Genomic DNA, 11,997 nt, shown 5'->3' with positions numbered 1-11,997 from the left:
GCTTTTTTTAAAGGGCACTAAAAACCTTAGATCCAAATTAACTTGGGAACTTTATCAAATTAAATTAAAATTCTGTTCCCAGGGGTGATGATGCTCTCCAGTCCCTCCGGTGCCCACTTCTTGCGGAAGGCCGCGAGCGTACCGGTGAACACCGCGTGCTCCATTTTCAGGAACGCCCTGGCTCGAATGTAACCGCGGAAGAGAGGCGGGCAGTCGGGTTGAATGATCCCCTCGACCACCCGCTGCCTGGACCGGTTAATGGCCACCTTAGCCAAGCCCAGGAGCAGTCCTACGAGGAGCCCTCACTCCCCAAACTGGCGCATGCCTAGCTTTAGGGGTGGTGTTGCTGCACTGTCAAGTTTGCCATTAAAAAAAGTTTTACAATCAATGTATCCACAGAGGTGATTGGTGCAGGACTGAGGCATTACATATGACAGCCATCTATTCCAAGATTATTGTTCAGCCATGAACTCATTGAATGGCGGTGCAGGCTCGAAGGGCCGAATGGCCTACTCCTGCACCTATTTTATATGTTTCTATGTTTCTATGAAACTGTTTCAACTGTTCTGTCTGAGCCCTCGTCCCAGGATGAGCCCTCATCCCATCTTATTACTGGTGGTCAAGGGTGGAGCCACTGCTTCTAACTGTCAGCCAACAGACCCTTGGCTCCCAACGAGGTCACCCTGCGAGGTTCCCTCCTCAGTGTTTGTGTCACAAAGCAAGCTGTACTCAGACTCTTCCTTCCAGGTATAAGTCGTGTATTAGGTTAACAGAATGATTTTCAATTCAGAAGCATAATCATTTGACCAATGCTGGAGTCAGTAGTTTTTATTCTAAGTCCAATTGTGTATTTAAGAGTGAAGTTCAGATGTAATTCTGTGGTACTTTTGTGTGTGCTTTTTCTCTTGGTATCCAGGATACAGCTTCTGGGTGAAAATGTGGTGCTTGTCTGATGTACTGTCCATCTCCTCCATTTTACACACTGTGCCTTCGGTTATGAATCATTGTAACAATGTGAGCAAGGTCAAGACTATTCATCATCACCTCAGAAAACCTACTGTCTTTCTTGGCTCCTTCAACAAACTCTTCAAGAGAAAGTTCCCCTGTAAACAAAACACAACCAAAGGGAAAATAATTCAGATTTGCAAATAATGGAAGGTGTAGACAAGCTCGTAGGAAAACAGATGAGTTTACTTGGGCAATAAGAAAGAAAGACGAGCATTTATATAATGCCTTTTACGAACGAAGTACTTTTGAAGTGTAGTCACTGTTATAATGTAGGAAACCTGGCAGCCAATTTGCGTACAGCAAACATCCACAAAGAGCAATGTGATAATGACAAGCTATCTGTTTTTTTAGTGATATTGATTGAGGGATAAATATTGGCCAGGACACCGGGGATAACTCTCCTGCTCTTCTTTGAAATAGTGCCATGGGATCTTTTACGTCCACCTGAGAGAGCAGACGTGGAGCCTTGGTTTAACGTTTCATCTAAAAGACGGCACCTCAGAGTGTGCAGCACTCCTTCAGTACTGCCCAGAATGTCAGCTTAGAGTTTTGTGCTCAATTCTCTGGAGTGGGACAGGGATGCTAGAATTGGTGTCAGTGTCCTGGTTTCCATTCCTCTTCGCTGTCCAGCTACACCTGCTGGAGGTGTCGTGTACTGCTGCCAGGTGAGTACAGGATCAGGCTTGCCGGCAGTTATTGTTCAGGCTCGCACATGAATAAAATTACGTTTGGGCGAGGAGGTCAATCAGCATTTGTGGAGTTGTGTCCAAGCAAGAAGCACATAAATTCAGGAGAGGACGTGGTCAGGAAAGGCTGAAAAAAAGGGAGAAAACTACTCACCATCTCCGTTGATATCAATATTGTCAAAGACTTGGTTTGTGAATTCCTCCGCTGTCATGTCCTGGTGACAGCCATTAATGGCACGGATAGCCTGAGGGACAAAGTGATAGTGTTCCAATCAGTGAGCCACAGAGATGATATTCAGTGACCAACAGGTACCAGCAGGGAGAGATTGCAGTTTGCAAAAAAGCTTGGAAATTGAAGCTTTATTCACTAAAACAGGAGGGTGGGGTGGTGGGTGGTGGGGGGTGGAGTCTAATTAAGGGTTTCAGGAAATGTTTTGAGAGGATGTAAAAATCATTCTCACTGGTTGGAAAATCATAACAAGGGGGCACAGACTGAGGATTGTCACTGGAAGAATGAAGGGGGGAGGTATAAGAAATGTTTTCTCACAGAGGGTGATTAGAATATAGATTGTTTTACTACAAGCGGGTGTTGAGGCAGAGATTGCAACATCATTCAAAGGGATTGGATAAGGATTTGAAGAAGAAAGGAAATGGGGAACGGGCAGGGAGTGGGATTCAGGTGGACAGCTACAGTTGAAGAGCTGGCACCGGTGCATGTATGATGATCCGAATGGCCTCCTTCTGTGCTGTAATTTCTGTGATTCTTGTTAATCAATCAGTATGATGTATATCCTTCAAGAAATCATTATATATGAGCCATCTCCATAGCTCAGATCCTCTTCAATGGCTAAAGGATCATTAATTAATATAACCAAGCATGGAATGAGAAAGGGCCATTCAGTCCGCCAAACCAGTTCCTTTTATGGATTATGTATGATTACTTTCTCATGTAATTTCCTTTCTCTACTTCATCTCCTTAAGAAAAGTGCCACACGGTCCTCAGAGATAAACCAAATATAACAACAACTTGTATTTATATAGCGCCTTTAACATAGTGAAACGTCCCGAGGTGCTTCACAGGAGTATTATGTGATAGAAATTGGTCACCAAGCCGCATAAGTAGAAGTTAATGCAGGTGACCAAAAGCTTGGTCAAAGACTATGTTTTAAGGAGCGTCTTGAAGGAGGAAAGAAGGTAGAGAGGCTGACAGGTTTAGGCAGGGAGTTCCAGAGCTTGGGGCCTAGACAACAGAAAGCAGGCCACCAATGATTGAGCAATTATAATCGAGGATGCTCAGGAGGGCAGAATTGGACATCTCAAGGGGTTGTGGGGCTGGAGGAGATTACAGAGATAGGGAGGGGTGAGGCCATGGAGGGATTTGAAAATAAGGATGAGAATTTTGAAATCGAGGCGTTGCTTAACCGGAAGCCAATGTAGGTCAGTGAGCACAGGAGGTGATGGGTGAGCGGGACTTGGTGCGAGTTAGGACACGGGCAGCCGAATTTTGGATCACCTCTAGTTTACGTAGGGTAGAATGTGGGAGGCCAGCCAGGAGTGCTTTGGAATAGTCAAGTCTAGAGGTAAGAAAGGCATGGATAAGGGCTTCAGCAGCAGATGAGCTGAGGTAAGGGTGGAGATGGGCAATGTTACAGAGGTGGAAATAGGTGGTCTTAGTTATGCTGCGGATATGTGGTAGAAAGCCCATTTCAGGGTCAAATATGACACCAAGGTTGTGAACAGTCTGGTTCAGCCTCAGACAGGAGTTGGGAAGAAGGATGGAGTTAGAAACATATAAAATAGGTGCAGGAGTAGGCCATTCGGCCCTTTGAGCCTGCACCACCATTCAATAAGATCATGGCTGATCATTCACCTTAGTACTACTTTCCTGCTTTCTCTGCATACCCCTTGATCCCTTTAGCTGTAAGGGCCATATCTAACTCCCTCTTGAATATATACAAATAACTGGCATCAACAACCCTCTGTGGTAGGGAATTCCACAGGTTAACAACTCTCTGAGTGAAGAAGTTTCTCCTCATCTCAGTCCTAAATGGCTTACCCCTTATCCTTAGACTATGTCCCCTGGTTCTGGAATTCCCCAACATCGGGAACATTCTTCCTGCATCTAACCTGTCCAGTCCCATCAGAATTTTATATGTTTCTATGAGATCCCCTCTCATCCTTCTAAACTCCAGTGAATACTGGCCCAGTTGATCCAGTCTCTCCTCATGTGTCAGTCCTGCCATCCCGGGAATCAGTCTGGTGAACCTTCGCTGCACTCCCTCAATAGCAAGAACGTCCTTCCTCAGATTAGGAGACCAAAACTGAACACAATATTCCAGATGAGGCCTCACTAAGGCCCTGGACAACTGCAGTAAGATCTCCCTGCTCCTATACTCAAATCCCCTAGCTATGAAGGCCAACATACCATTTGCCTTCTTCACCCCATGCTGTACCTGCATGCCAACTTTCAATGACCGATGTACCATGACACCCAGGTCTCGTTGCAACTCCCCTTTTCCTAATCTGCCGCCATTCAGATAATATTCTGCCTTCGTGTTTTTGCCACCAAAGTGGATAACCTCACATTTATCCACATTATACTGCATCTGTCACACGTTTACCCACTCACCTAACCTGTACAAGTCACCCTGCAGCCTTTTAGCATCCTCCTCACAGCTCACACCGCCACCCAGCTTAGTGTCATCTGCAAACTTGGAGATATTACATTCAATTCCCTCATCCAAATCATTAATGTATAGTGGCTAGGGAACGGAGTTTGTGGCGGGGACCGAAAACAATGGCTTCGGTCTTCCCTATATTCAATTGTAGAAAACTTCTGCTCATCCAGAACTGGATATCGGACAAACAGTCTGACAATTTAGAGACCGGAGGGCTCGAGAAAAGTCGTAGTGAGTTAGAGCTGGGTGTCATCAGCGTACATGTGGAAATTGACGCTGTGTTTCCAGATGATGTCGCCACTGAGCAACATGTTGATGAGAAATAGGAGGGGGCCAAGGATAGATCCTTGGGGGACACCAGAGGAGGTGGGAGGAGAAGGTGATTCTCTGGCTATGATTAGATAGATAAGAATGGAACCAGGCGAGTGCAGCCCTACCCAGCGGGCCAACAGTGGAGAGGCGTTGGAGAAGTATAGAGTGGTCAACTGTGTCAAAGGCTGCAGAGATGTCAAGAAGGACGAGGAAGGATAGTTTGCCTTTGTCACAGTCACAAAGGATGTCATTTGTGACTTTAAAGAGAGCCGTTTAGGTACTGAGGCAGGTGCAGAAACTGGATTGGAGAGATTCAAACATGGAATTGCGGGAAAGATGAGCATGGATTTGGGAGGCGACAACACGTTCAAGGACTTTGGAGAGAAAAGGGAGGTTAGAGATGGGGTGGTAATTTGCAACGATGGAGGGTTCGAGGGTTGTTTCTTTGAGGAGAGGGGTGATGACAGCAGATTTGAGGGAGAGGGGGACAGTACGACCAGATCATCTGCTTTTTTGTAACCTGAGGAGAGCAACTGCTGACATGGGAGCCAGAAGAGGAAGTTGGGTCGTCAGCAGTTTGGTGGGAATAGGGTCAAGGGAGCAGGAAGTGGGTCTCATGGACAGGATGAGTTTGGTAGTTCATGAGGGGAGATTGGAGAGAAATTGGAGAAAGATGTGAGGTCAGGGCGAGGGCAGGGGGCTTCCTTGGAGGAAGTTTGGCCCGGTGGGCTAGGGGAAGGAAGGGAAGAGGCAGAGGCGGCCAAACGGATGGTCTCAATCTTAGAGACAACCATCTAACCATTGTCCATCTCTTACCAGTTTCCTTCATTGGCCTGTTTATAGGGTTCCTGTATCTCAGGAACCATCACACTCACACACAATCCCATCATTTCTGTTTCTACGTAACCCTCAGTCGTGTTCCCAGCCAGATATTCATCTAGTTTATTAAAGGTGCTATTTGCCTCAGCATTAACTGCTTTACCTGTGAATCTATTATAATATAATCCTGCCATTCATACAGCATAATTGCCGAAACATCTCAAAGTGCTTCACACAATGAGTTACTTTTTCCGAGTATAGTGACTGTTGTCATGTAGGCAAATGTGACAGCCCTTCTGCACCAGCAATCTCAAGCAGCCAGTTGGTTGAGGGAAGAATGTTGGCCAGGACACTGGGAGAACTCCCTGTTTCTCTTCCAATAGTGCCATGGGATCATTAGTGTCCATCTGATCAGGCAGCAAAGGCCTCAGTTTTAATGTGTATTCTCCCAAGAATAGCACCCATGACAATCCACTACTCCCTCAGTGTTGCAATCGAGTGTCAGCCGAGATTATGGGCTCATGTTCTGGAATGGGTTTGAACCCATGACCTCTGACTGAGAGGTGAGAGTGAAATCAACTGAGCCAAGCTGACACAATACCACATCTCCTACTTCATGGGAGAAAACCATTTCTTCCAATCTCCACTGTCGCTTGTTATTTTTATCCTCATCTCCTCTAGCTCTCAGTTCAGTCCCACTAACAGACCGTAAGAGACAAAATCATCTAAATATGAACCAATTGCAACAAAGGTGAAACTTGGCTCCATAAATACAAGATTACATAGGATTACATAGGATACACGGTACAGAAACAGGCCATTCGACTCAACCAGTCCATGCCGGCATTTATGCTACACTCAAGCCTAATCCCGTCTTTCCTCATCTAAATCTATCAGCATAACCCTCTATTTCCTTCTCCCTTATTTGCTTGTCTAGCCTCCCCTTAAATGTATCTATCTATACTATTTGCGGTGGTAGCGAGTTCCACATTTTCACTACCCTTTGGGTAAAAAAGTTTTTTCTGAATTCCCTATTGGATTTCTTAGTGACTATCTTATATTGATGGCCTCTAATTATGCTCTTCCCCATAAGTGGAAACATTCATCAAAACCTTTCATGATTTAACAGACCTCTATTAGGTCACCCCTCAGCCTTCTTTTTTCAAGAGAAAAGAGACCCAGCCTGTTCATCCTTTCCTGATATGTATACCCTCGCATTTCTAGTAGCGTCTTTGTAAATCTCTGCACCCTCTCCAGTGCCTCTATATCTTTTTTATAATATGGCGACTAGAACTGTATGCAGTACTCTAAGTGTGGTCTAACCAAGGTTCGATACAGGTTTCGCATAACTTCCCTACTTTTCAATTCTATACTTCTAGAAATAAAACCGAGTGCTTGGTTTGCTTTATTTACAGCCTTGCTAACCTGTGTCGCAACTTTTAGTGATTTGTAATACCTCACATTTATGTGTGTTGAACTTCATTTGGCAATTATATGCCCATTCTGCAAGATTACTAATGTCCTCCTGTAATTTTTTGCAGTTCTCTTCAGTATTGACTACCCCCCAATTTGGTGTTATCTGCAAATTTAGAAATTGTGTTTTTGATTCCAAAGTCTAAATCGTTAATGTAAATTCTGAACAAAAGTGGTCCCAGCACTAATCCTTGTAGAAAACCACTACCCACCTTCTGCCACTATGAATAGTTACCTTTTGCCCCTACTCTCTGATAAATCCAATAGGGGAATAAGGAGTATTTTCTTTACTCAAGAATGGTTAGAAGGTTGAACTCGCTACAAGAAGTGATTTAAGTGAATTGCTTAGATGCTATCAAAAGGAAACTAGCTGAGTACACAAGAGGAAAGAGAATAGAAAGATATGCTGATAAGGTAGATGGAATGGGAAGAGCCTCCAGCACATATTAGTTGAGCCAAATGGCCATTTCTATGCTTTCCATTCTATGTCATTCTATGTAATCCACTATTGGCTCAGATCACAGGAGCAGTAGTTGACCATTTTTCACTCCTGCGCTCTTAATACAGTAATAAGTTCACTTGTAAAAAGCTGTGTAGAAATGTCAGTAGCTTCTTACCTTAATGATGTGGAGAAGTTCATGCCTATCAATGCAGCCATTGCCATCCACATCATAGAGCTTGAAGTACCAGCGCAGTTTCTGTTCCATCTTGCCTCGGAGAACTAAGCTAAGGGCAGCCACATATTCCATGAAGTCAATGTAACCATCCTGTGACCAGCAAACAGAAAGTGGTCAGAGATACTGCCTCAAATAACGGGTATGGTAGCATGGTGGTAATGTACTGGACTAATAATTCAGAGGCCTGGACTAATGATCCAGATACATGAGTTCAAATCCCACCAGGGCAGCTAGGGAATTTAAATTCAGTTAATTAAATAAATCTGGAATTAAAAAAAGCTAGTATCAGTAATGGTGAACATGAAACTACTGGATTGTTGTAAAAAAAACCATCTGGTTCATGTAATTGACTCTTAACTGCCCTCTGAAATGGCCTAGCAAGCCATAAAGTTGTACCAAACCGCAATAGAGAAGTATACTCATTATGGGACTAACTTTACTAACTTATAAATGTATTCTCATCCGTTCCATGTACTGCTTTCATCTGCATAGTGCTACATGTAACGTGATTCGTGACCGGTATTGAAATGTATCCTGGAATGTAATGTAAATCTGTTCTTATCTGCTCCATGTAATACCCTCATTTGCACAGTACTACATGTAACGTGATTTATGGATTGTACCAAACTGTACCTTGAAATGAAATGCACGCTAGTGCATTGTATGAAACTGCTGTCAGCATCCAAACGAATTGTATGGAATTGCTGACCGCAAGGTACTGAACTATTTTCCAATGTATTGTGAAAATTTTATATGAGTAAAGTATATTTTTGAAAAAAAAATGTTTTGATGTACGCACGATGGGGAAGAGCCACAGTTTAAGGCCCCTCCGCCACAGTAAACCCAGGGGATGGAATCAGAGCCCTCCCTTGGGCTGTACTTGTTAATCTGCTTGTATACATAGAGCACCATGTACTGAAAAACACCAGTGTTGTGTGCCATGTATAATGAAAGTCTCTGCACTGTTTAGTAACTTGTAAAAAAAGTAAATGTATTCTCATCCGTTCCGTGTACTACTTTCATTTGCATAGTGCTACATGTAACGTGATTCGTGATCGGTATTGAAATGTATCCTGGAATGTAATGTAAACCTGTTCTTATCTGCTCCATGTAATACCCTTATTTGCACAGTACTACATGTAATGTGATTTACCGATTGTACTAAACTGCACCTTGAAATGAAATGCACGCTAGTGCATTGTATGGAACTGCTGTCAGCATCCAAACGAATTGTATGGAATTGCTGACCGCAAGGTACTGAGCTATTTTCCAGTGTATTGTGAAAATTTTATATGAATAAAGTATATTTTTGAAAAAAAAACTTCACCATGTGGACTGCACGTTCAAGAAGGCGGCTCACCACCACCTTCTTGGGGCAATTAGGGATGGGCAATAAATGCTGCAATACCCACATCCCATGAACAAATTTTTAAAAATTTCCCTTGTGGTCATGATCCGTTACACTGACTGACTCTGCCAAAGTTCAGGGAAGGTGTCTCCAGGAACGGGCCATTGATGGTGTGGGGGTATACCTTCAGAACCCTGCCAGACACCCCAGAAATGTCAGTGTTCAATGTCTCGTCTGGGGTTGGGGGGTATGGGAAGTTGCCAGGACACCTCCCTCCCACATAAGTGGTCTCGTTTGGGGCAGGCAGAGGCTGCGCCCCCAAAACAAGGCCACTGAAACTCCTGTGGAAGCCCTGCTGTATCTGGTTCTCAGCAGATTGTGGATGCTCCCTAAAGACTGCTTAATTCAGCCTCATGGTGCAGTCATATTATTCTTCAGTTCTGCCTCACCTCTAACGACGGCCTTCAGATATACAACCACCCAACAGTATTTTAGTTCAGTCGCTGTACCTGTACCTGGTGCCCTGCACTGTAAGCCATAACCCTTGGCCGGGTCCTGCATTGTGACTTTCAGCCCTGTACTTGGTGCCCTACATTGTGTACTTTGACCCTTTTCCCAATAAAAACAGGACACGTGAGATTAACACATCAATCTTCTTCGGGCCAGTTTCCAGTGAAGGGAACCTATCTACACGCTGTAGTCCATGGGTCATTTTTGCATGTGGAAATCTAATACAGTATCGGAAAGTTTTAAGAAATCTCATTAAACTGTGATTTATAACTGTTTCTGATCTGTGTATTACCCAGACCATTGGTTAGTTCTCTACAAGGAGTTCAGAGGACAATTCCAAATATGTTGACTGTGCGATGAATGCAGAGACCTTAATAACTGATGCAGTAATAAAGTGTTTTCGCACACTGGCAATGGGTGCTAATCCAACATTACGATTCCTCATGGAGAATTTCTGGTCTGTGAGCTAGACCTCACTACACAGCTCACTCTCCTTTATTGGGCCTCCCACCGCTACCTACCTCACGATGATTAATCTCACTACGCAAGGCATCAGTCTCAATGCCCCATCTCAAATGTTTCTCATTGACTCCCTCTCCATTACGCGTCTCACTACCAATCTCACTGACCCACTCTCTATTATTCATCTCACCATGCCTCTCTCTAATAGCCATCTCACTGCACCCCTCGCCCTCACCCGTCTCACCCTATCCCCTTCCATCAACCATCTCAGCATACGCCACTCCTTCACCTGTTTCACCCCATCCCTCCATTACACATCTCAGCAAACACCACTCCCTCATCCGTTTCACCCTATCACTCCATCACCCATCTTAGTGCACACCACTCCCTTATCCGTTTCACCCCATCTCTCCATTACCCATCTCAGCACACACCACTCCCTCATCTGTTTCACCCCATCCCTCCATTACACATCTCACCGCATCCCATTCCATCACCTGTTTCACCCCATCCCTCTCCATCTCCCATCTCACCCCATCCCTCTCCATCTCCCATCTCACCCCACCCCTCTCCATCACCCATCTCACTGCATCCTTCTCTTCTCACATAGCTTCTCTGTTACACATCTCCCCTCACGTCTCTCCATCATCCATCTTACCGCATCTCTTTCTGTTATCCACCTCATTGCACCCCTCCCCATTAGTGACTTCTTGAAACCTCTTTCCATTAGACAAAGTTATTAAAATAATTTAGTTTTCCCTTTCCTTACCTTATTCATATCAAAAGTCTTAAACATCTGTTCAATGTAGGCGTTGGCTTCAAGGCTCAATCCCCTAAGACCGAAAAACTGTTTGAACTCGTGCAGAGTCAGTTGTCCTGATGGGCACTCAGTCATGAACTTCTTGTACCAGTGGTGGATCTCCACAGCCTGCAGGTTGTCCACAGTGGTGCCGTGTGTGTTTCCCATTCCACCTGTTGATGCTAAGCTGAGGTTCTCACATGAGCACACACTCTTGGACACGCTGAGGTATGTTTGTCTCTCCTCTGAGCATCTGAGCCAATTTAACCAAGGTCTAAGCCAGGCTCTAGCTAATCAGCTGCTTTAATCTCTCCTGATATGGGTTTAAGATCTCAAGATGTTTAAAAAAAGATACGGTCTAACCAAGAGGCAGGCCCGGATTATTCCCGCGGTACAGTTACTTCAGGGCAGGCTGCAATCGTCATTAATTAGCTACATACCTGACAGGCTCACTCTGACTTTCAGATGCTCTCTTTCTCCGTTATTCTCTCTTTTTCCCTTTCATTCACTTCCTCTACTCAGACCAGTCAAGTCTCACTCACTTGAACTAACACTCATTCACTTTGGTTTAATAACACGACCTATTGAGATCGACCGAACTCTTGAATATCAATACTGTTCCATGGGTTTAAATGGGTACTTGAGCTCTCTTTGGGATGATAGACTTGGAACTGGGTGAACTGCCATAGCAGACTTGGTAATCCAGGCTCCTTTTGATGGTTGATCGACCAGCTTGGCTCATTAATGAGATGTAGCAGGTGAACTAGTCAGTCGGGGCAGAACCTGCTCACTTTGTTTCAGATAACCTTGTAAACCTAAGCCAAAACAATGAGGGTGATCCCTGCTGGATAAGCAGCGGGAAGGCTATCAGTGCTTGGTAGGAGCATTTTGTTCTTTATAACTGTAAATATCACTCCCACCCTTTCATCGATGCTGGCACTCTCACTCTCTCTGCTCCTCTCCCTTCCTCTCTCTGCTCCTTTCCCCCTCACTGATCCCCTCCTTCTCTCTGATCCTCTCCCCCTTCCTCCCTCTAATCTTCTCCCCCTTACTTCCTCTGATCCTCTCCCTCTCCTTGCTCCTCCTCCCCCTGGGAAATAGCGGATGCATTGACAGTCATTTTCCAACATTCCATAGACTCTGGATCAGTTCCTATGGAGTGGAGGGTAGCCAATGTAACCCCACTTTTTAAAGATTAGTAAAGACAAACGTAGGTCCCCTGCAG

At 44.6% G+C, this 11,997-nt stretch overlaps 1 protein-coding gene across 1 annotated transcript; it reads right to left on the bottom strand.

Annotated features, from left to right (window-relative positions):
- Positions 1–975: 975 nt before the first annotated feature.
- Positions 976–10,940, bottom strand: LOC139277966 (guanylyl cyclase-activating protein 1-like). Its single transcript, XM_070896604.1, has 4 exons — positions 10,743–10,940; positions 7,594–7,743; positions 1,849–1,939; positions 976–1,103 (listed from the first exon to the last, which is right to left on the bottom strand). The coding sequence occupies exons 1-4, from the start codon at positions 10,938–10,940 to the stop codon at positions 976–978; spliced, it is 567 nt and encodes a 188-aa protein (XP_070752705.1).
- Between the last annotated feature and the right edge of the window lie 1,057 nt (positions 10,941–11,997).

This window comes from Pristiophorus japonicus, chromosome 13, assembly GCF_044704955.1.
Source record: "Pristiophorus japonicus isolate sPriJap1 chromosome 13, sPriJap1.hap1, whole genome shotgun sequence".
Lineage (NCBI taxonomy): Eukaryota > Metazoa > Chordata > Chondrichthyes > Pristiophoridae > Pristiophorus > Pristiophorus japonicus.
The sequence above is the reverse complement of the archived record's forward strand: the minus strand, read 5'-3'. Positions and strand labels throughout refer to the sequence as shown.